Source organism: Lycorma delicatula, chromosome 3, assembly GCF_047948215.1.
Source record: "Lycorma delicatula isolate Av1 chromosome 3, ASM4794821v1, whole genome shotgun sequence".
NCBI classification, from domain to species: domain Eukaryota; kingdom Metazoa; phylum Arthropoda; class Insecta; order Hemiptera; family Fulgoridae; genus Lycorma; species Lycorma delicatula.
The window spans coordinates 155,930,188-155,953,490 of NC_134457.1; the positions used below are offsets into that span (position 1 = coordinate 155,930,188).

The window sequence follows — 23,303 nt, forward strand, 5'->3', positions numbered from 1 at the left end:
GAGGGATTCGTGTGCAGTTGGCTCCTGATGCAATCAGCTTTATTCTACGACGCTGCAATAAAAAACCTTACCTCTCGCTGGGAAAAATGTACTTCTAAAGCAAAAAAATAAACTAAATTTGCCTTTAATTTTTCAATAAAAAAAGTTTGTTTAAAAATAAAATCATATTAATGTTATTACAAATTGATAAATAACTAGAATTGCTAAGATTTCCAGTTAGTCAACTTCTTCACTTTTGTAAGCATTTTCAGATCCAGAATCAGTCTTCTCCTCTTCGTTTTCCCAGAGGATATCATCTTGCATCCCATCCACATTACGTGAAATTGAACACTTTTTAAAGCTTTTAATCACTAGCTCTGAAGGTATATTTTTTCATGCACTCAATAGTCATTCACATACATGGAAAGACATAGTCTTTTAATTCATCCAGTGAGTGTAAATGATTGATCATTGTTTACCATCCAAGAAGAATAAAATTATTTCAATCTGTCTTTAGAAGGCTTACATCAAAAGGTTGAAGGAGAGAAGTTAATCCTTCTGGGGTAATTATTATTTCAGAATTAGTTTACAGCAATTGATTATTTCTCACATTTTTAGTTAAATGTCCCTGAAAACTATTATGGACAAGCATAAATTGTACCTTTCACAAGCTTTTGGGTTTATGAAACCATTAATCCATTTCAACCATTCATCCATTTTCATTATATCGAACTATTCCATTTGGGAAATTTTCTTGGGCAAACTCTTTCACTTGAAAATAGCAAACAATGGAAGTTTTGCTCCAACTGCTAAAGTGGCAAGCATAACTGTACACCTTTGTTATTCACAACCATCAATTCAAATTGGAGCATTTCTTTCACCAGTCAAACTTAGTTAAATTCTGTGGCATTTCAAAGTATACAGTGTTTGATCAGTATTACTTATTTGTGATAGTTTGAAATTGAATTGTTTGCACAACTCAATATCATATCGCTGAATGTCTAAGTTATAAGTATAAGTTTTCTTCACATACATCTGGCAATCTTTAACAAACCGTGCTATTCTTATAGTCACACCAGAACTGCACATAAATTTTTGAAACCAACCTCTGGTAGTTGTATAATTCTATCTTCTGCTAAAGCTATTTGTTTTGCTTTTATATTGCACATATCTGTAGAAACTTTTCACTTTTTTTCTTTAATAAACAAAGATAGTTCTTGCTCTAATTCATAGAATTTTCTGGATTTCAGTCCATGAAACAGTCGTCTTTTTGAAGAAGCACTAAGCAATAAATCCTTTTTCTTTTGACAATCTCAAATCATGACTCTTCGATGTCATATTCTTACAGACTGCTTGGTTAACAATAATTTCAGTTTCTGACAGAACTTTTAATTTTTTGGCTATGATAAATGGGTGAAGTTTTTTTGTTTAAAAACATAACTTAATCAAAAGATATTTTTTATAAAAATAAGAGGAATGTGACCGAGATATGACGTGTTTAAAATTTGAAATCAACCGAGTACTGAGAGTACTGAAAACTAAATGAGAAGCGTAAAGGAACCCCGTAACATTACTCTAGAGTTCTTTGGTCTAGTGACAGAGCAGGTATTATAATAAAATTCTTCTTAGTGTACATGTTGCACCTGTTTTTGTGTAACCTGTTATAGTCACATTCATATATTACACTGGCTTGTAAAATAATAATAATAATGGTATTAGTAATACATTGTTCATGCAGTAATAATCATTCAGTCTTACAATGATTCATATGATCATATGAGTCCTGCACCTCAAAATTTTAAATAGGAGATCATAAAAATGCTGTGAGGCTTTAGTGAATAAATACTGTAAATTTCATATGGAAGATGGATTCCTTTGGATTTGATCAATAAAATTAAAAAAAATATGTAAATCATAATAAATATAACACCATAAAATCTTTACACAAGCTGATATATGTAATTCACCTTAAAATAAATATTTTTACTTATAGATATCCTAGTACTATAATAGAACAAATAATTTTAAAACATTTACAATAAAAATTAGTCCTTAAATCATAAAAAAATTAGCATTGATAAAACTAGTTCTTAAATAATTATTTAAATGTAGCCATATCATCTGTGACTAATGTGGCCATATACTGGGGGGAAAAGTACATCATTTAAAACCAGATTTAATTAAACATTTGCATGTATTTTTAGAAATAATAGATGTAAATTATCAAATGCAATGGAACACTTAATTAATAATAAACATATTATCACTAATATGGATAGTAATTTGAAATTTATAATTACCATGAATTAAAGTAACTAAAAAAATAATTCAAATCCTTTTTTAAAAGACAAACATTATTTTTAAATCTTCAAATTAATTATGAAAGTGGATTACTTAAGCTGGAAACATTGTAAGAACAACTAATTATAATAAATGTTATATCATGTTATCTTTGTAGTTACTTTGAATAGAATAGTTTTTGTTAAATTGTTGTTATGTACAAGGTATTTTTTTAAATTTTGAGGTATAAATTTTTAGTACTTATTCTCTGATGACCGGAGTTGTTAAGTAAACTGTTTTATTGGTAGTATCATTATTATAAATATACGTATATATATATATATATATATATATATATATATATATATTTATATGAGTGATGGGCGAGTGAACAAGCAAAGCATGTGTGCACAGTGTGTGTGTGTGTGTGTGTGTGTATGGGTATGCGCATGTGTGTTTCATTTTGTGATTTCATATTTATGTGCACTTTATTTTTCATTAGAATTTAATTAAACGAATACCTTATATTAGGGTTTTCAGTAATTAATGAAACAAATTGATGTAGAAAAAACTGTGTATTTTTACAAAATGAGACTTACTACTTCTCAACATAATCCCCACCAATATTAATGCACTTGTCCCAACAATCAACTAATTTTTTTATACCTGATGCAAAGAAGTCTTTGTCTTGTTTGAGCCACTTCTTTGACCTCCTTGTTGTTGCTAACTTTTTTCCATGTAATGTCTTCTTGAGTGGACCAAACAAATGAAAATCCGAGGAAGCCAAATCTGAACTGTAGGGAGGATGTGGTAATATCTCCCAATCCATTTTTCTAATGTTTTCTTGGGTCAGCTGGGCGATGTGAAGGCGAGCATTGTTGTGTAGCAACATCACGCCTTTTCTTTGAGATCCGTAACGTTTTTCTCTCATTGCTGGCTTTACTTTTTTCATCAGTATGTCTGAGTAGTAGACATTGTTTATTGTATGCTGATTTTCCAAATAATCACAAAAGATGACACCTTGGGCATCCCAAAAGTCGATCAACATGACTTTTTCTGCTGATACTTGCGTTTTGAATTTCTTTCGGATATGTGAGCTGGTATGCTTCCATTACATGCTTTGTAGTTTGGAATGTGGTTGAAAATGGTGAACCCAAGTTTCATCACACGTTAAAATCTTCTTTAGAAAAGGGTCACCTTTCCTTTCATAGCATTCTTTCAAGTCTGAACACACTTTGAGTCTTGTTTCCGTGTGTTGTTGCATTAATTCTTTCGGGACCCACCTTGCACTTGTTTTGCTGTACTTAGCTTGTTTGTGTTAACATTATGAACTGTGCCAACACTTATTGCAACTGCTGTTTTTGCTTTATGGTCAACTGTAATATGTCGGTTTTCACGAATAATATTGTCAATGCTGGTTTCAAGCGAAGGAGTTGACACTTCAACTGGCCAGATGTTGCTCGTCAGTCACTGAGGTTCGACCATTTTTGAACTGTTCCACCCACTTATAAAGATTTCCACAGTTCATACAACTTTCACCATATTGTAAGAGCATTCAAGAAAAGATTTTAGCCAGGTTTTCACCTTCAAAAAGCAAAAACCGGATCACTGAACGTTGTTCAACTAATGTGGAAACTTTAAATGCAATACTGAGGTTATAAACAAAACAATTTTTATCCATCTGCTGTTCTCAGCTCATCCCAGTGATGCCAACCTCAACCTAAAGTCATTAAAGTACAAAACACCTCCTACAAACTGTTTCATTTCTACATCAATTTGTCTCTTTAATTAATGAATGTCCCACGTAATAGTAAATAATGCAATGAATATAATTAGTTTTTGAAAATATGTAGCATATTTCCTTTTCATTTTTATGATGATTTGTTGCAATTTTTTCATTAAAACCCAAATAAGATTTAAATTTTATTGAATAATGTTATGAAATTGATGTATACCATTCTCAAAACATAATATTTATTTATCCTTTTTTATTAGTTTAAATGTTTTATGAAATTTTTATTTTGTGCTTCTTTTTTTCCTTTTTTTTCTGAACAATAATCAATCCTGTTACGTGATTAATTTTTATGAAAGTGTGCTTCTCTTAGCCATTAGCTAAAGTTGTTAGTTGATTAGAGTAATTAATTTTTAAAAAGCTGAGATTTATAATCTTGTTTGAATTCAGTAGAAGGATTATATTAGTTAAGGATTTTAATATAATATGTTATAGTTAAATCCAATTAATAGGTATTTAATGGCCTAATTGAGCTACAGTAACTTCCATACCAGTAAGAAGATTCACCGTCCCCTTTTATTTATTAGATTGTAAATATTAATAAGAGAATGAAGTAGGTAGTCAATAATTTGTGTTAATTCTTTGTATACTCGTAAATTATGAGAAATTTAGACTTAAATATAATTGATTTTCAAAAAATCTGAATTGAATTTTACTAAAGAATCAACAGGTAAATTATTAATAGTTTTATTTATGAATAAACAGTAGATGCTTATTTTCTTGTTTAAATTTTAATTGTTCAATTTGAACTTTGTTAGAATTAAATTAGAACTTTGTTCTTTCGATTTAAAAATATTTTATTTTTAAATTGATAATGTTGAGGGCATCCAGAAAACAAAGAGCAATTGTGCATAGCATTCATAGAAGCAACAACCCACCAACAATACGATGTAAATTAGTGTATTTTATTACTCAGTCTGAGCTAAGTTTTGTGAGTTTAAATGTTTTATTACATTATTTGTTAGTGTTTAAAATATATTAAATGTTGGAAAACCTTACCAAATTGTGTGATTGGTTTTTAAATGCAAGAAAGGTTTGCCCTAAAAAAATTATAGGGAAATATATGGTGATAAATGTATGTATTCATTATGTATGAGTCAAGAGTGAGAAAATTGTGAATCATCAGTTCATAAAATTCAGTTAACATGTAATGTGTGTGATAAAAATTATTCTAGATGATCATGTATGACTGATGAACTGTATCGAAAAATAACAATAAAATTCATAAGGCTGATCCAAGTTGGATGGATGATGTAGCTTTTTTGCCAGTTTTCAAGGTCTGTATTACACTAAAGTGGTCATGAAATTCTTGAGTAGTTTTTTGTTCTATTAAGGGATGGACATCTGTTATTGCTTGAAGGAAGACAAGGAAACGTGAATGTGGATGATATATTTGTAATTATTATAGACAAGTGAGGATGAGTTTCTTCTTAATCATATCCTTACTGATGAAACATGAATCTGAAAGTAAATCCCAATCATTGGAATGTATTATTTATTATCACTTACTTTATGTAATTTCTTTCAAAACCAAGGAAGGTAAAATAAAACTGATAGATCATGGAAGCATATTGGTAAGTATATGGTTACCATTAAAAGTAAATACTCATACTGACTGAAACAGCAGTAAATTTACAGGTTTCCTATGAAACATTTATTTGATTTGATTCAAAAGAAACATGGTGGATTATTCTCAGGCAGAAATTTTATACTGTAATACAATTCTACCTTATCGTTGGCTGCAACTACTCAAGTGCTGCTTCAAACCATTGTGCTGCTTCAGACCAAGTGCTAGCCTGAGAAGTATTCAGGCGTCAACCATTTATCGCTAATTTGACCCGCAGTGTTTTTTATGTGTGTTCTAAACTAAAATAATTTTTTTGGCAGGAGTAATATTGAAAGAGATGACTAGGTCATATTGTTCTTGAGTGACTGGCAAAACTAGAGGTGGATTTCTAAAACTGGAGTAGAAAAACTATAGTCTTGAAATAAATGCTAAATATTTAAATTTAAATATAAACTAGATAGAAAAAATATAGAAGGTTTTGTTGCAAGAACCAAACAGATTTTACATTGTTACTTGATTTAAAATTATACAGCCAAATGTTTTTTTTCTGGATGACCCTCATATTGTTTTATTATTGTTTTTAGCAATTATTTTTCGTACAGTAGTATCATTCACTTACTCATTAGCTCATTGAACATTTATTGTAAGTACATCTAATATTTTTGAATATATTTATCATGCTTGCATAATTTATTTTTTGACATAAGAAATTTGAATTGATTTTTAATGAGACATTCGTATAAAAATAAGTAATTAAATTAATTATTTATTTGGTTATTTTATTTAAAATAAATTCGTAAAACGTTAAGTGGATAGTGATACCTCAGATAAGTAATGAACCAAAAAATATGTTTAATTATTAATTTGATGTAAAACATATTTAAATCACTGGGGAGATTTTAGGTTAGATGATCACTAGTTAATGCTTTTAGAAGATTTAGTTTCTGATTGTAGAGTTACTGATTTCGTATTGTATTTTATTTTAGTATGGTATTATATTTACATGCCAAATTTCTAGACTTTGTAGTTAAAGATAGTACAAAAAAGGAGGACAGTGTAGAAAAATTACTTTCAATTTAATAGACTAAACCATTGAAGTTCTTTAGCAAGCATTTTTTTTTTTAATGTATGGATATATTTTCAAAAAATTAACTAAATTCTTTCTTAAAGAACTTACTGTAGATGTTTCATAAAAATTTAGAATGTTTTACTGTTACTCCTGGTAATTATGAAACCTGTTAGATTAAATGACTCCAAAGTTTAGTTGTATTTTAAAAAACAGAGTTTTTTACTGATAACATAAGTTTATTATGCCCTTCTTATAGTTTCTTCTGGATGATGTTGTAATATATTAACTTATTTCGTGTTTCTCTAATGAATTTTTGATGAACAGAAAACACATCCTGGCTGGCTCTCTCTGAAGACTTTGCACTGCAGACAAATAACAGAATGAAAATATACCTCAGCCTGTAAGGTACTGTTACTCTACATCCCTCCTGAATTACCCTGATTGCAACAGTGCAATCTCCTGCCTATCATTAGTGCAGTCATACACACTCACAGTCAGTGGCGGCTTGTAGCTGAAATTAATGGGGGGTTACTGCTTAGAAGATTTTTTTCTGGGCCTTTTCAAGGCTATGGTTAAATTTTTCTGTAAAATAATAGAACCAAAAAAAATGAATCAAATAGAATAGCTGGAAGCAGGATAATAATCTAATTCTGCGCTTTTGTCACATTGGTATTTGGTTTATCCTTTTTTCCCCCCTGTTTAGCCTCTGGTAATCACCGTTATGTATTACTTCAGAGGATGATATGTATGACTGCAAATGAAGTGTAGTCTTCTTGTACAGTCTCAGGTTGACCTTTTCTGAGATGTGAGTTTAATTGAAACCCAACCACCAAAGAACACCAGTATCTACAATCAATATTCAAATCTGTATAAAAGTAACTGCCTTTACTAGGATTTGAACGTTGGAACTCTCAACTTTGAAATCAGCTGATTTGCGTAGATGCGTTCACCATTAGACCAACCCAGTGGGTTATTCGGTTTAGCCTAATAAATAATAAAATGTCAATACAGATAATATTTTTTAGTGTTATTAGATAATAACTTAATAAAATATTCGCTTAAAAACACTTTTGTCCAATGGTGCTTAATTTAAATTTCTACATATATAGAAACAGATGCATAATTAATTTTTAATAATTATCTTTTCTTTCATTCTTCCAGTGTGTTTTTGAATAAATTTGGTAATCAAAGAGCCCTTGCTTTCATATTTTCTTTCACCAACTAAAATAGAAAACTGAACGAACCAGGAATGTTCCATACAGACGCGGAGTAAAAAAAAAACTATCTTCCACTAGCACACCAGGGTCAGCACTGCGGGAGCGACAATGCTCTTTCTCTCCCTTGCGTGGATGTGCACAACAGCCCAACACCATGCTACTGGAACTGAAGCGCACAGTTCATACAAAAATATTTGTATATTTTTCATAAACTGGGGAATGGCTACTGACATTAAGCTTAAGGATTATATATTGTACAAGTATGAAGGAAGAATTAAAGAAAAAAGGACACATTATATTAAACGTTATCTATAATCTCAAGTGGAAATAGGGTGCTACAGTTTCACTGTGCCTATATGTGAGCAGCCACTGCTCGCAGTACTAAAACTGATGAATTCAGCTTCAGGTTTAATTCACTCATCAACCTTCCCTGTTAGCAATCAGAGTCCAGCACTCTCAGCATTTCTGTGTAAGAGAAACATAAACTGGACTTATTTCAATTCCCATTAAAGCCCATCAGGACTATGAACAGGGGGGGGTGGCAGTGTGGTGAGCAAAAGTGTCACAAGGCTTAAAAGGCTTAAAAATCATAGCAACAAATTTTTGTTAAGCTTTAGTCTGATTTGAGGACTATGGGTGATGGCATCCAGGATCCTATCCTGGTCTTATTCACTTGACTGTAGCCACTCGGAGTGTGAGATGGGACCACTAAGCTCATGAGCGACCAAAACCCAGTCTGGGACCACCTGCTTTGCAACATGGTACTAACTGTAGAGGCGAAAGGTGGAGGCCATCATCAACAAAATCATTGTGAAATTTGGTATGGACAATTCTTCGCAGTGTGGAACTGGTCTCGGTGCAGATTGCAAGTTAAGGTACACCACTGCATGTTTTGATTTTGACATAATCCCTTTAATGTTTGTTAAGCAGAGAAATAACAGTCAGAAGAGTGATCTTTGGGTTCCCTCCAAATCATAGGGATAGCAAATAGCATGTGGCGTGTGCCATTTTTCCACGTAGTGAGATGCCTAGAACATGATAAAACAACAGATGTGTGAGGCCCAGGCTCTTGTTTGGTCTCCAGCTTTACACCCAAAATAAAGTTCATAATGCTTTTTACGCTGGAGTAAGGTTTTGCCTTTGTGACTTGAACATCACATCACCACATAAAAAAAATTGCTAGGATGATTTAAACAAACTCTAGGCATTTTGTAACTAATGATTAATTAAAAGAAATAAAGTTGTAAATATGTAATACACAATAATTTAGACACATAAAGCACTCACAGTGATGTGTTTACTGATTCATTACTATCTCACAACTGGCATCATTTTGATGAATGTGTGCTGCACTAGATCATGTTTGTTACATGTCTATACACTTATGAACCTGCACAACAGTAGCAACGCTACCTACCCTTTAAGTTAGCTCATTTGGTTCCATCATATTTACAATACTATGGGAGCTTTTACTTGACAATGGACAAAAAATTTTTTTTAAATTATTTAGAAAACTTAAAATAACAAAAAAACAATGGGTGATGGGGAAATTCCGAAAACATATTTTAAAACAGGATAAAAAACTGCATTAAGTACACCTGTTTGTACTCTTGGGACAAAAATCATGTCGACCACTGTAATTAAAAATCTGTATATAATACAGCACTAAACATTCATATGATCTTATGAATGAAATCTAATTTAATTTCAGATAATAATAATAATAATTAATTTCAGACTTTAATTAAATTTTTTTTTGTTAACAGTGATGGATGGTTTACACAATAATGTATTTTTATAAAATCTTAATAATTTTTTCCTTAAAAATTGTCTTCACACCAAAATTCGAAATTTATAATTATAAAAATTATTTACTTTTGACAATCGGAGTATCTGAGAAGAAAAGATTAGAAGCTTTTGAAATGCGGTGCTATAGGAGAATGTTAAAAATCAGATGGGTGGATAAAGTGACAAATGAAGGGGTATTGCGGCAAATAGATGAAGAAAGAAGCATTTGGAAAAATATAGTTAAAAGAAGAGACAGACTTATAGGCCACATACTAAGGCATCCTGGAATAGTCGCTTTAATATTGAAAGGACAGGTAGAAGGCAAAAATTGTGTAGGCAGGCCACGTTTGGAATATGTAAAACAAATTGTTAGGGATCTAGGATGTAGAGGGTATACTGAAATGAAACGACTAGCACTAGATAGGGAATCTTGGAGAGCTGCATCAAACCAGTCAAATGACTGAAGACAAAAAAAAATTTACTTTTGATGATCATACAATGAATTCATTCTTAACATTTTGTCTACAGCACTAGTCTTCTCCACCTCTTCCAGTGGTCTTTTCTCTCCAAGCCCTTCTTGATGTTATATAGCACCCACTGTTTTTCTTATAGTTTCTTTTCTGATTGGGTGCGAATCAAAAAGCGCACATTAATGTTGCAAAATATAAACTGGCTTTATACATTTTTAAGACATAATTTTGATTAATTTTGTTCTGAAAACTTCTTGAATGTGGCTTTAGTCATAATTTTATCAATATTTCATACCCTTACAGTAATTTTATAGCATGTTACTCTCTGAAATTTATTTTGGAATTATCCAGTTATAAGATCATCCAGGATGTAATTTAAAATACTGAGGATCATAAAGCATTTACATGTTGCTAGAAAGTATATCTGCAATGTTTTTTCTATCTTAAAAAATAAATAAGAGAATGTTATTAAGAGTTCAAATCTACATGAAAAATTTACTGTCATTTAGAATTTTCCGATGATAATGTGTATTTTTCACCATAAGTAAATTAGATAATTAATTTGTATTTTTCATTTTGAATAAATTACTCCTCTCTATGTTTATTAATTAAAAACATTATTTTAATTTTAAAATATAAGATAAATTATTTGTAGAATACAATCATAATTTTCTATTAAGTATTTCTTTAATAAAATTGTTGTATGTTTTTTATACATTGTAGTTAATTATTGACAAATTTACTACTAATTATATTCTAGATTAGTCTGTCTCCATAAATTTTGATACTCTCCATCATAGATGCATGTGATTGGTGCTAATGTGTCGCAGGTAGATTTCTTTTAAACGAGTTCTAGTTTCTTTAATGAAGGTCTTTTTATTCTAGTGAATTTGCACTGTTGATGGTCTAGGTATTTTATATATTTCGATTTTTATTTATCAATTTTTTTCAGTTATATAGTAGCAGAAAAAATTAAAAATAGAATATAGCTGATAATATTTTAGCTTGAAAAATATGTTGCAAAGGTTTCCTTTCTATTTTTTAATTTTTTATTCAGACTTAATTTTTTTTATTGTAGAAAATGTACAAAATAGAAATTAATTGTTATTCATAGTTTAAGTAGAATATAATAAATTGTATTTTGACTGTATTATTTGTATGAAGTCAAATGTGTCCAGTATTTATATGTACAATATGGAAATTATGTACGTACAAAAGTTAATATTCTATAATTGATAATTAAAATTATTTTTGATACTCAACGACTTCTAAAATGTTTTGGTAATGTATTATATTTTTGTAATCTAGATATGAACAACAGTGACATTAATTATATTGTATTTTTTTATTTACATTTATGAAAAATATTTAAATGCATTAAATAATTAATAATTATACATATATTTTTGATTGTGTTTCGATATATATGAGAAATAATAATCATGTGATCATGTATTCATAGTATTTAGTTACAAACTAAGAAACTTTACCATCGAGTAGATGTGTTACTGTTCATTTTAATTATAAAAGATTGTTCCTGCTGATAAATTTTTTAAACATATCTTTCCTTTTTGTTTGTAATTTCAATCTAAGAAAATTATGACTGATGTATAAGCTATCTAATTCCCACAGTCGCTAATCATATTACTAATGTTTGTATATTTTTGATGTTTAAGAGAATTTATTTTTAATCAGCTTTTTGGATTTAAAAATATTTGTTATTGTAGTTCATCTAAGTTATCAATATTGTTTTCATTTCCAAATTTTATATTAACGTAATGTAAGTAACTATAAGTTTATATCATGTCTTAAAGATTTATAAAGTTTATTTGTTGATTACAACATGTTTGGTAGTGTTATATTGGCTGTTCTTTCTATGATTGAAAATTAAGTAATGTTAATAAGTCAATTTTTAAAATTTCACTTTTTCACTCAGTACAATTAAATTTCTTTAGTTCTTTACTGGTGATGAAGAAGTTTATCTTCCATTGTGAACTTCCAAATAACTAACTGTATTTTTAATTGGTTAAGCAATGCAGAATCTGATTCTGTAAACATAATTAAATAAGGTATTCCTTCAAGCAGCATTGTATTTTCATTGATAAAAAGAATAAAAAAAGGTTACATAGTTTTGTTGATTAGTCAGAATTATCAGGTTCAGGTATGTATTTTAATACATTTCTACATGTCTGCTATTTAAGATCAGTTACTGGAAAAGTTATTTTTTTTAAATCAGGTTTTTGTTTGTTATGCATTGTATTTTTTAGTACAGAGTTGTGTGAGTGCAGTGTGATCTGTTTTTGAGAATTAAATAAATAATTGGCAACTACTCTAGTCATTCTTTCATTTGGTCTTACATTAATAAAAAAGAGAGCACATGTTTTGAATTCCTACTCTGGTAGATTGTGCGATTGCTAGTTTTTTAATGGTTGCATAAATTTTTGTGTGCTTCTGATTTGTATTTAAGTGCCTTGAACTTTGTTGTCATAAGTATTGCAATTATATAAGGTGCTAATTAGAATAAATATATTTTACTTATTAACGTATTTGATTCATCTATATCTTATTTAGTTTTATGTAAATTTTAATCTAACCTAGCCATTCTTTAAAAATTAACATCTAGAATACATCAATAATGAATAGCAGCCATTTATAAAGGTTCAGAATTTTGTAGCAAGGTGTATTATATACCAGAACAGTAAATTAATATGTTGTATAATATAAAATATATATATATATATATATATTGATTTTTCTAAAGTCAATACTTTTTAAGACCCATATTCCTCTGTACCAATATATTGTATTTTTATAATCAAAAACCAACTTTAACAACCCAAGTACAAAATTACAAAGTAAATGAAATGATACTTACCTTATTTTTATTCCAAAAGCACTTACATGGGATTTCCCTCATCATCAGTTTGTATATAAGATGTATTTATATAAAATTACATATTAAATATAAAAATTTTTTAATTAAAATTAAAATTACAATCATATATACAAAAACATATGAAGTCAATTAAATAAAATAACTACATAAATATAAATATGACATCATAATTAAAAAATTAAAATTAAATTTAAAATAAGTAGAAAATTTATACTATGTAACCTGGCCAGCCAATGATTACTGAATAATTACATATAGTTACATTAGAATACATTACATACAATACATTACTAAGTAATGTAACATTGGCTGGCCAGATTACATAAATCTTCTATTTATTTTATTTTAAATTTAATTTTAATTTTTTAATTATGATGTCATATTTATATAGTTATTTCATTTAATTGACTTCATAATGTTTTTATATAACTTATATGATTGTAATTTTAATTAAAAAAAATTTATGTTTGATATGTAATTTTATATAAATATATCTTATGTACAACTGATGATGCGGAATCACACGAAAGTGCTTTTGGAATAACAAAAAAAAAAGTAATTATCATTTTATTTACTTTGTAATTCTGTACTTGGTTTTTGATTATAAAAATACATACATCTGTATGTATTTCAATAGAAGGCTCCATACATCAGAATATTATGTATTGCAAATAAACTTTGAGACTATTGCTTATGAAGTAAATATGTCAATAAAGTGGCTTTGAGTTGAATAAAGATAGTTTTTAAATTGTAAAACCATAAAGTTCTTAATCCTGTGAAGTTAATGAAACTTTAATCAGATAAAGTCATGTTTATACAAAATGAGTTTCATTTCTTACAATACAGTTGAATTTAAATCATAATTTTTTCTCTAAAGTATATATAATTGGAGAGAAAACTTTCTTTCATGTATTGCAGGATGAGACAACTTAGTCTGGTTGACATAGACAAAAACACTCCAATATCTAAGTACACTTATCCGCAATTTAGGTTACAGAATTTCTGTTACTTATAATTAGTGATATTTATATGAGCACTCTTGATCTCTCTCACCAAACGAGCTTCTTTATATATATTTTCTATTGTGTTATAGAATTGCATGTGTTATTGGCAGATGTAAAATATACATACATATATATGTATTTAGTGAAATTATCTTTGACAAAATTACATTTTGTACCATATGCTCTAAAGATAATGTAGATAATAAAAAAACCTTGTAAGTGATTTTAGCAAACTGAATTTATATTTTTAGAAGGCAATTAGGTGATATAATTACTTGAATTTTTATTCTAAGCTTTTGTAATTTATTTTGATTATTTTCTCACTGGTTATCTATTTACTTTTTCATGCTGCTTTTGCCAGACCTTTAGTGTGAGTAATGCCTAGTACTCTCACATTTTGTTGCAATGCACGTAACTAATTTTGATGTAAATAAAAAAAGAATTAAGTAATAGTGAGATGAATTCTCTTCATTTAGATCTTATATGGAATTCTTTTATTTGGGAAATTCAAATCCATTTTATGGTAGTTCACTCTCTTTTCTACTTTTCTAAGAAGTTAATTAATTATACTCTTAATTTACAGTCATATGAAATTTTTTTTTGTAATTTCTTATTTAAATTTTGATATTCTTTAAAAATGAAACTAATTACATCTTAAGTTTCTACCCTGAATAAAATACTCGACCAATAAAATCAATACCCTCAATAAAATAAATTTATTTTATTTATAATAAATAAAGAAATTCTATTAACACTCAACTAAAAAAAAAATTATCTTCTTTAATGTGATTACTGTATATTAATGATACATAATTTTTGTTTTATTCTCTTCTATTCCAACAAAGTTCTGAAACAGCTAATTGTGGATTCCATTGTTCACAAACATGTTTCAGGGCAGTTGTCTCTATCACAACAGACAACATGTAATTCTTTGGTATTTTTGTAATTCAGTGCTGGACATATACATTCTGTAATCACTAAAAATCACTTAAAGTTGGTCAGTAATTAAGCAGACCATGAAAGAAGTCAAGCTATACCAACCATCTATTTTAATTAAGATAATTTTAGACTGCAATAGCATAATGGATTTAGAGTTGCTTTCTATTGATTGATTAAATGTCAGTTTTTCTGGAAACAGCCTAACAATTAATGAATTGGTGAACTCAAAAGAGAATGAGTTCTACAAATGATAATGTTGTTTCATCATTGAAAATTAATTCTTTATGCACATCCCCTTGGATGTTTGCATTTCATTGAACACTTCACTCATCTGATACATATTACCTTGTCTCACCAATTGCTCAAAGCCATGATTCATTGACAAATTCCTACTCTCCACACCGATGTTTGGAAATATTAGTTATGCATCACTAATTTATGCCAAGACTTTTGATTACTTACCAAGTACAATGTTCAACTCATTTCTATGTTCATTTTTGCTTACTGCAACCTTATTGTTGGCTAAGACCTAGTGTCACAACATTTCTTGCTTAGACTGTAAATTAACAGTTTACTAGTATTATTTAGTAAATTAATAGTTTATTGAAACACTTGTTAACCTGTCTTACAATTGCTGGTGAATTGAATATTTTCATGTGATTAGAAGGAATCTTTCTTCTGTATCATAAGTAACTGCAGTTATGTTTAAATTGAATTTATATTTCAATAAATAATATATAATATTTTATATATATATATATATATATATATATATATAAGTAAATCATTCTTCGTGGCAGAGTGGTAGCATCTCAGCTGTTCATCCAAAGGTACTGGGTTTGAATCCCGGTCAGGCATGACATTTTTCATACACCACTATATCCCATTTCCACATCCCATGATGTTTCAAAGCTTCTGTCTAATTTCATTACCAAAAAATAAATATTTAAAATCTGTAAAATAAAAAAATTCACTTTTATTAAAAATATAGGTTTAAAATTAGCTTTTTATTTGTTGTTGATAACTGTCGTCATCAAAGACTACAGCACTAGATTAAGAATTACATGTGATCTGTTGTGATTGAGACAACTATGCTGACATGTTTGTGAACAATGGAATCCACATTTTGCTGTTTCAAAACCTGGCGTTATAGTTTTACTGTTCAGCTTTAAATTTCCAGGTTACTATCACCATCAGGTTGTAAGAAATGCAATTTACCATGGTACCCATATCAAAGTTGATTGATTTTTTCTTTTAGCAAGCAATGTATGTTTTGAGTGATAAAATTTACATTTTATAATTCGCTAGGCCTCTGTGAAATTAATGTTAAATAAACAGAGAAAATAAGTATTAAATAGATAAATAAATGTCCAGAAACAATAAAATCATAAAAATTCTTTGCTGCAAGCGTTAAAATTTGTTTACCAACCCTATAGAATACTTCCTGTTTTTAGAATTGCAATTTTTTTTTTTTATTATTATTTTTTTACTAGTATACAATAAAAAAAATTATCTTATGAATTTGAATTGATGACAACTTATATTCAATAGCTATAATTTTTTTTTTATTCATTTGTCGTAATTTATACATACACATACAGAAAGGAAATTATTATTTTAAAGATGGTTTATAGATTATCATCACAAATTCTGCCTTTTAACAGACCCAGAAATTAGCTGTTTGTATTTTATTCTCTGTTAATTGCTGTTTTTTTTTTTTTTTTTAAATTGTCATTTATTTTTATATATATTCATTGGATACTTTTTAATCAACTAATTCTCTTCATATTGTTATTTAACAGTTTCCTTTCTACTTAGATATAGCCAGTACAACGGTTTCTTTTTTCCTTTGTAATATCTGCATTTAAATTATATCTGTAAAAATACTCTAATTTTATATTTCAGTGAAGGTTTATTTTTGTTTTATTGTGAGTAAATTGCACAGTTTATAGTGAGTGTTACACTAACAATCTTTGTGAAATTGAATGAGAAGAAAGACTTAACGCAAATTTTACATCATGCTAATAAAAATGTTTCTAATGTGCATGTAGTAATTGTGTAAATTTTACTAGTGTAAAAGTATGAATAATTTTACAGATTGCTTATTAAAAATTTTATTCAGGGGTTTGAATACATTTCTTTTTTACATATTTAATATTGATTAAGAAGTTACTTGCTTGAGTTTTTAATTTTAGTATTATTAAGAAAGCATAACTTAAATACAAAAATAATTATCTTAAAGTCTTTCACAACCTCTTTAATAAGATCATACTAGAAATTTATCTGCAATTTGCTCAGAATTTTGCAAAAGAAATTTGAAAGTTTCTATTCATTGTTTCATATCAACAACATTCAAACATTTTGAAACCCATTTCACTGATAGCTTCTATATATATACATATTTATTTTAGATACCTAGTTTATCGGAAATGACAAAGCTTCTCCAATCTGTAAAATAAGGTCTTCTTTTCTTTGACACTAATATTTTCTGAGTTTCACTATATGAATCTGTATATAATTAAATTAATGTTGAAAATAATAAAAAAAAATTTCCTTTATTATGCCATAAATCAGTTCTAAGTTTAGTTCGTGGAATTTATTAAATTTATTGAATTCTTTTAATGAGCAATTATATTTTCTTTAGAACATCTGGATAACACTATTTTGGACTGTACAACCTTTAATGATTTTTATAATTATATTTTTTTTTCCAAGAAAATGTTGCTCTCTAGATTTTCAACAAAAATGGAGATGCTTTCTTTGGTAAAATATTTCAGAGGTAAACTTGCTCCCTGTTCCGATCTCCGGGCGGGCACTACTAAGGATGGGGCACCAGAAAATTGAAAAATAGCATTCTACAAGTCAGAGCGTGGAATGTTAAAAGTCTAGAAAAGGTTGGTTGGTAGGTTAGAAAATTTAAAGAAGGAAATGGGTAGGTTAAATGTAGATGTAGTAGAAATTAGTGAGGTTTGGTGGGAAGAGGAAGATTTTTGGTCAGGTGATTTTATTAACTCAGTGTTAAATAAAGGGCAGGCAGGAGTAGGTAATGAAGACGAAGATAGAAAAGAGGGTAGAGTATTTAAAAAATCTTAGCGGTAGAATCATTGTAATCAGGATAAAATCAAAACCTAAGTGGACGATTGTTAACATCTATATGCTTAAAATGCCCATGATGATGTTTAGGTAAAGTGTGTATACAGAGAAATAGATGAAGTAATTAAACAATAAAGGGGGATGAGAATTTGATGATAGTTGGAGATTCAAATGCAAACACTGAAAAAGGTAAGGAAGGAAATATTGTGGATGAATACAGGCTGGGCAAAAGTAATGAAAGAGGGGACCAACTTACTGAGTTTTGCACGAAGTATAATGTAATAATTGCCAACACCCAGTTTAAAAATCATAATAGAAGAATATGCACATAGGAAAAATCAGATAAATTATATCATGGTTAAGCAAAGATTTAGAAATCAATTCAACTGCAAAGCTTATCCTGTAGCAGACATTGAGGCAACCATAAATTAGTGATAATGAAATGTAGATGGGGGGTTTAAAAACCTGAAAAAAAAGGTGTCAGATGAATCGGTGTAATTTAGAGAAGCTTGAGGAAGAGGAGGTAAAGAAGGACATCGCATTTTTGAAGAGGACATCGCAAGAGGTCTGAGTAAAAAAGATAAGGTACAAAATGTAGAAGAAGAATGGGAGAATGTTAAAAAGGAAATTCTTAAATCAGCAGAAGTGAACTTAGGCAGAACAATGAGAACTGGTAGAAAACCTTGGATATCAGAGGATATATTGCAGCTGATGGCTGAATGTAGAAAATATAAGAATGGTAGTGATGAAGAAAGTAAAAGAAACTATCGACAATTAAGAAATACTATAAACAAGAAGTGCAAACTAGCTAAAGAAGAGTGGATTAAAGAAAAGTGTTCAGAAGTAGAAAGAGAAATTATCATTGGTAAAATAAACGGAGCTTACAGGAAAGTTAAAGAGAATTTTGTGGTACATAAGTTAAAATATAATAATCTGTTAAATAAAGATGGTACACCAATTTATAATATGAAAGAAAAGGTTGATAGGTGGGTGGAATATATTGAAGAGTTATACGAAGGAATTAATTTGTAGAATAATGGAATTATTTAAAATATTACATATTATGCATACATTCAGAATTTTCAAACTTAACAAAAGTGTAGGGGCATTGGTTCCCTTCATCCATTGGTTTCAAACTTCAAACAGGTAGTAGTAGGTATTTGGATATTATATATTTATGTACTTATTGAATCACACTATTTAATGAACACCTTAAAGTGTTGCAATTATTAATTTGTTAATCATTAATTTATTTAAGTAATTATGTACAATTTTAACTGAATAATAATAATTTAATAATAATAATAATAATTTTTCCTTTATTTTCTGTGATATTTGTTTGATACACCTTTTGGTGACTTATAATTACGAATTTTCTATTAAATTTGGCTTTGATCATTGCCACATAACCTTTAATTTTTTTAATCAGTAATAACAAATGGATTACAAAATTCAGTATTGAATGAACAGAACTCACCAATTGAGAACCGCTTTTCAGTCCTTTGATTACACTGATAGACAAAAAAAGTTTTTATAATGTTTCTCTAAGTGTGATACCATTCCTTGAACTACTTTTTTGCATACATTACAGATCTTTAAATACAATTTTTCTATAACCCTCAGTTTTAAATAAATTATGCTTAAAAAAAATTAAGGGAAAATATAGTTAAAATCTGTAAAATTTACAATTTTTCTTGGCCATACCTGTGTTAGAATGATTTCACTGATGCTTTTCTTTTATGAATAGCATCAGGCTATTTATAACATCCCGAATTAATTTCCAACAGTAATCAGCTAGCATGTTAGTATTCCATTTCCCTTTATAGTAACTTTCCATCACCGAAATGTCTTTCACCACGTTTCGAAACGTTCACCATGTTCGTCACTTATATCTCTGATGTTGTCCAGGAAAAATCTAGATGTGAGTGGAGGAAATGTATTTTCATACATATTACATATTATGCTCTGTATGAAGTAAGAAGTTGATTAACAATATTGTGGTAATTGTCAGATTTTTGTTTGCGAGAAAATTTTTCCAAACTTCTTTAAATGAAGTCCAAGCTACACTTTCTACATTATTTAATATTGAGTTAAATACATCATCTTTGATCAGCTCTCTTATTTGAGGAGCAGCAAATATTTCTTCTTTAATTTTTCCTTTACTTTTATTAGGAAATTTCTGCCTGATGTACAAAAATCTGGGACTATCATTCTTGATTGCTTTTACAAAATTTTTCATTAGTCATAGTTTGATATGGAGATGGGTAAAAATAATTTTTTGGGTTCAACTAAGTGATCATGAATAATATTTTTCACATTTGTCCCAAGTTGTCTCGTTTCTTCCACTCTTTGGTAACATAATGTTTATCCCTATCAGCCGTCCCATTCGCAAAGAAAATATATATACTTAGTATAGCCTAACTGCATGCCTAAAAAAATAGCTATAACTTTCAAATCACCACATATGTTCCAGCTACGTTTTTTATAATTTATTTTTTCAAGAACTTCTTTCATCACATTGTGTGTCTCTTTCAAATTAATACCATAAGCGATTGGTATCGGAGGATATTTGTTACCGTTGTGTAGTATAACCACTTTTAAACTAACTTGTTTTTTTTTTTTACATGGACAAATCTATGAAAAGATGTCAGTCCTCAGGTTTATGAACTTGTCCTAAGTGCATAATAAGCTCATCAATATTTGTGAAATAGACCAAATTATTTTCATTAATAAAGTACTGAGAAAGTTCTTTTTGTCGGCTTTGAAAGCCTGAAATTTTTGTATTTTTTTGAAATAAATTCCAACCTTGCAGTCTTGATCCTAACAGTTCAGCTTGATTTTTTGATAAATTTAAACAACTCATTTAATTCACCTTGTGATATAAGATGTGGCTTATTGGAAGATAATTCTAAATCAAAATCATTTTTGTCTTCTTCAGTACTGCTTGATTTTTCATTGCTGCTTTCGAAACATACATTGACAGGGGCTCAGGAACTGGAATAATTTCACTGTGAGGTACAGGCTTGATTGCAGATTGCAATAAAGGGATATTTTACTGTATTTTTAGGTTTTTTTAGAAATTCCAGACACACTTGTTAAACAAAAGTAATAATCGGTTACAAGATCCTTTGGTTCACACCAAACCATAGGTATACCAAATGGCGAAGCCTTTCAGCCATCCTCTTAAATATATAGAACAATTAGTGCATACTATATGAGGACCCCACTTCATATCCAGATCACCAATTTTACACTGAAAGTACAAATGATATGCTTTTTTAATTAAAGGTGTAATGTATTTCTATTTGATTTTACGGTAAACTCACCATATATATAACAAAAGCTATCCACATCATTTGCACAATTTCAAGGCATTATGACACTGCACTGTTAACAAACTTAAGACAGCAATAAGACTGAACAAAATTAATTCATTCCTAAATCCAATGCTTAATACAAACAACACAGCTGTGATTTCAGCTACATGTTTTGACCTGAACATACATGATTAATCTTGCCCATGAAGGATCATTCTTCAGTATTAGATATAATGTCATAATATGTGACTGTGGTATGATTTAATTCTTCGTCTAGTATTGTTTATTTATAGCTTACAAATAAACAATAATAAACAATGAATAAAGATAAACAATAAAAAATGAGCTAATAAAATACAATATAGGAGCTTAAAATGCTATACATTTAAGAATTAAAAAAATCAAAAATTTAAAAATCAAAAATTAAAACATCAAAAAACAGATTAAAACCATATATCGTGTGTTAGGAAACAAAAATTATGTTTGTCAGTGTTTCCTTCAACCATGACTTAAAAAAAAAGGATTAATGTAATCTACATATTATTTCCTTATTCTGTATGGAAACTATAATGCATTGTTTTCTTCAAAAAGGGGCAATTTGATACTGTCGTAGTCTCCCCCAGTTGTGACATATTTGGAGTAAAAGATAAAAATATCATTAATAGTTGCTCTAATGATATTTACTGTGCAGCGAAACCCTACGACATGAAGATGTGACTTGTAGAGCTGAACATCACCTGCAGTTCAGTGGATTTTGTATGCTCATGTGCAATAGTTTATTCAGCTCAGTGAAAAGGCAATAAGAAAATCACTTAAGTCTTCAGTGTCCTCTATAAACCTTCTTTGCTTGGTAATGGGCTGTGTAATTTTTGAAGTGACTGGTGTATCATATTACCTACCGTTCAGTTATGACATAGTATTACTTATAAAAAAAAATTATGTTACTAATAATTATTAAATATATATTAGTAATATTTGTATAAATGATTGTAATAAAAATTTAATTATAATTTTGTAATTGTAGTGAAAATGCATATTCCTGATCATAAATTGTTTGCTGGTACTGTATTAAGTTGATTTGGTCATGTTGGCTTGTAATTTGATCTGATTTCAATTTAGTTTATTTACATTCAGTTCAAATCAGGTGTAGAAGTGAAATTACAATTAAAACCTTGAAATAATTTATGTGTAATTATAATGAAAATTAAATCTTTTAATTGGTTAGTCCATTTTATTTAATATGAAATATTATTATTATATCGGTTCCATGTTACACCATTTAATAATAAATGTAATACTTTTGTTTCAGGAATATGAGTTAAAATAAAACACACATTCTAATTTTATATACCTTTATGGTGTTATCTTTCTTTAAATCAGTAAAATACTGATGTTATATAGTATAAAAAAATGTATCCTTGTATATTCATCAAGATTTTATTTCTAAAGATAGTTAAGGTATTATTAAATCATTAAAATATCAACTTTAAAATATATTATTTGCAGTTTTTTTATTGCTTCATTATTTTAAGTTGGATATTCTATCGTTAACAAGTTTGTTTGCATCATAAGCAAAGATATTAATGTCATTTATGTAACTTTGTGTTTTAAAATGACGATCATCTATGGAATAGTGAAAATTTTGTTATTGCCATAGTACAGTGAGTGATAGAGATTTAAAATATAAATGTGAATTTGTCAAGGTTACTAATTGTAACCTCGACAAATTAGATTTTGATTAATGGTCGCTAGTCTGATTACTATTTAAAAATTTTTCTTTGTAAATCTAAATTTGTAAACTAAAATATTTGATGTTTATTTTAATGCAGTTTACTATTGAATTTTATTTTTTATTTGCAGTTTAAATACAATTATTTTACTTTTTGTTTTAA

General features: G+C 28.6%; 1 protein-coding gene across 7 annotated transcripts in view; it reads left to right on the forward strand.

Annotated features, from left to right (window-relative positions):
• LOC142322131 (uncharacterized) overlaps positions 1-23,303 on the forward strand; it is a 391,713-nt gene that overhangs the window by 365,240 nt on the left and 3,170 nt on the right. Inside the window, exon 20 of one of the 7 annotated variants that reach the window (XR_012755784.1) lies at positions 22,721-22,741. The exons of 5 other annotated variants lie outside the window; for them this stretch is intronic. Coding sequence is in view for 1 of the 2 variants with exons in the window: in XM_075360851.1 (XP_075216966.1) it covers positions 22,721-22,733 (13 nt within the window). In the remaining variant the exon portion in view is untranslated. Of the gene's footprint in view, positions 1-22,720; positions 22,749-23,303 lie in introns of those variants that run through there. One more of the 7 variants, XM_075360851.1, reaches the window with a different exon arrangement.